At 35.4% G+C, this 2,760-nt stretch overlaps 1 protein-coding gene across 1 annotated transcript; it reads left to right on the forward strand.

Annotated features, from left to right (window-relative positions):
- The first annotated feature begins 1,735 nt into the window (after positions 1-1,735).
- LOC105054349 (vacuolar iron transporter homolog 2-like) lies at positions 1,736-2,760 on the forward strand. The gene has a single exon (XM_010935845.4). The coding sequence runs from the start codon at positions 1,806-1,808 to the stop codon at positions 2,511-2,513; it is 708 nt and encodes a 235-aa protein (XP_010934147.1). The 5' UTR covers positions 1,736-1,805; the 3' UTR covers positions 2,514-2,760.

Below are 2,760 nucleotides of genomic sequence, written 5' to 3' on the forward strand. Positions count from 1 at the left end.
ATAGTATAATATACTATTATATATTATAATAAAAATATAAGAATATAATATATTATTATTTATTATTATATTATAATATAATAATATATAATATTATTATATATAATAATATTTATATAACTTACCAATGTTCTCATGCTTTTTAAGATGAATAAGTTATTTTTCCATGGAGAGCATTATCCATAAAATTTATTATAATATAATATACTATATTATTATAATAATATAATATAATAATAAAATATAATAATATATGTTACATTATATTAATATAAGACATAATATAATATAACATACTATAATATACTATTATATACAATAATAAGAATATAATATATTATCATATATTATTATATTATTATATATAAGAATATTTGATATAATACTATAATAATAATATAATATTTTTTATATATAATAATATAATATTTTTTATATATAATAATATATACTAACATAATATAATATATTATACTATATTATTATACATAATAATATTATATAATATAATATGATATATTATTATAATAATATATAATATTATAATATAATATATTAATATATTAAAAGATATTATAATAATATAATATATGATATTATTATATATAATAATATTTATATAATAAATGGTATTATAAAAAATATGAATAGATTTTAGCAACTTATGCAGGAAACTAGTAACGTAAAAGAACATAGGTAATAGATTGTTGAATTATTTTTTAATATATAAAAAAACGTAGGTAAACTATTTTTTTGTCTGAATGTTATCTGAAAAATATTTATCCAAAGAAATATCGATCCAAAAAAATATAGATTTTTGGATAAATTTTTTATCCTAAAAAAAAAGTGTCCTTGAAGAAGAGAGAATAATTATCAGGAAACACAATCACTAGATTCCTCACACACTTGCCTATATCTTGCAATATTATATGTATTCACTTCGCTACTTTATGCGAGAAGATAAATTACTTTATGCGAGAAGATACATGAGGCTATAACTTGTTCCTCCTTTGTCTATTTAATAAAGTCCTAATGCTGATTATAGACACCAATCTGCCAAACCTAAGCACCACGTCCACGTCCTCTCCTTCCATGAGAGCTACCAAACTCACACAAATTTCACTAGTCTTCACATTATGCACGATGATGATGCCATGTACAACCATCCAGAACATGCCTCTGGATATCAATAAATAAATTTGCATATATAATAAAGTCTACACCTCATCAATGCCATTTGTATAAACCTGCAATTGATTAACGCTTAATAAAGAGCATATCTTCATCTGTCTTCATTTGGGAATAATCTTTTCCGAGAAACAAGGGAAAGTCAAAGAGACGCCGAATGGAATCTATTTAGCCAAGTGTAATCAAATGAGATCCATTCCGAGAGACGTTTCCCACAAAGAATAAAACAAAAAGCTGGTCTCTTTAAACAAAACGATGTCGATAATGCGTTGGTCGCCTAAACATCTCTCGTTCATTTTAGTTCAAAAAGGAAAAGTTCCACTCTTTCGCGTGGTGGCCACACGCCATATCCTCCTCTTTTTAAATGCTCCATTTAGATGGATCCTTCCGAATCTCTCGCCCGTTCACACCAAGAAAGAAGGACATTGGAGTCGATTAGATCGATCTACGGGATCCAATACGAGCTGTTTCTTGACCTCTTCAGTTCCTCTATTAAAAATAAAAATAAAAAATAAAAATTACGGTTTCCTTATATATAGCACTGGCGTGTGGCTTCCACACACCATCCGCAACCCCCAAGCCACCTTGAAGTCTCCTCTCTATCAAGATTTGAAGCCATGGCATTTTGTCTTGGCTCCCACATCCATGCAGCCCCCTCCACGCTTCCTCCAAATCCAAAGCAAGATGCCGAAACCCAAATCACCATTCCATCCCAACTCCATGACCCTGAATCGATCCAACCTGTGGCCGTAGACTACGCGGCCCGAGCCCAGTGGCTACGTGCTGCCGTCCTCGGTGCCAACGACGGCCTCGTCTCGGTAGCGTCTCTGATGATCGGTGTAGGGGCCGTGAACCAGACTGCCAAGGCGATGCTCGTGTCGGGCCTGGCCGGCCTCGTCGCGGGTGCTTGCAGCATGGCCATCGGCGAGTTCGTCTCGGTCTACGCTCAATATGATATCGAGGTGGCCCAGATGGAGCGAGAGAGCCTCGAGAGCAGCGGTAGCGAAGCCGGCAAGGAGAAGGAGAGCCTGCCGAACCCTCTAATGGCTGCCGGGGCCTCGGCGTTGGCGTTTGGGATGGGGGCCTTGCTGCCTTTGTTGGCAGGAGGGTTTATAAGGTCATGGGGTGTGAGAGTTGGGGTGGTGTGTGCTGTGAGTAGCCTGGGGTTGGCCGGGTTTGGTGCGGCCGGGGCCGTCCTGGGTGGAGCCAATGTTTCCAAGTCTGCGCTTAGGGTTTTGCTTGGGGGATGGTTGGCTATGTTGGTCACCTTTGGGGTTCTTAGACTGTTTGGGCTTGCTTTCAAGATGCATGTCTCCTCAGCTTAGGTTGTCTTTTGCTTGGCTCAAGGAATTTAGAGGCCCATGTTTGGAAAGGTCATATTCTTGGGTTGATTATCCAAGGAGTGTATAAGGACTATTGCGTTTGAATGTTAGCATCTTTGGATATCTTTTTTAGATACAACGTAGCTCTAATGGTGCACAAGGAGGTTTGTTCTATTCTGCATCGGTACTTTTAATTTCTCTATTTTTTGTATAATTAACTAGGGTTTGTTATGAATGCATGGTTGAGCCA

The sequence above is a fragment of the Elaeis guineensis genome, chromosome 11, assembly GCF_000442705.2.
Source record: "Elaeis guineensis isolate ETL-2024a chromosome 11, EG11, whole genome shotgun sequence".
Lineage (NCBI taxonomy): Eukaryota > Viridiplantae > Streptophyta > Magnoliopsida > Arecales > Arecaceae > Elaeis > Elaeis guineensis.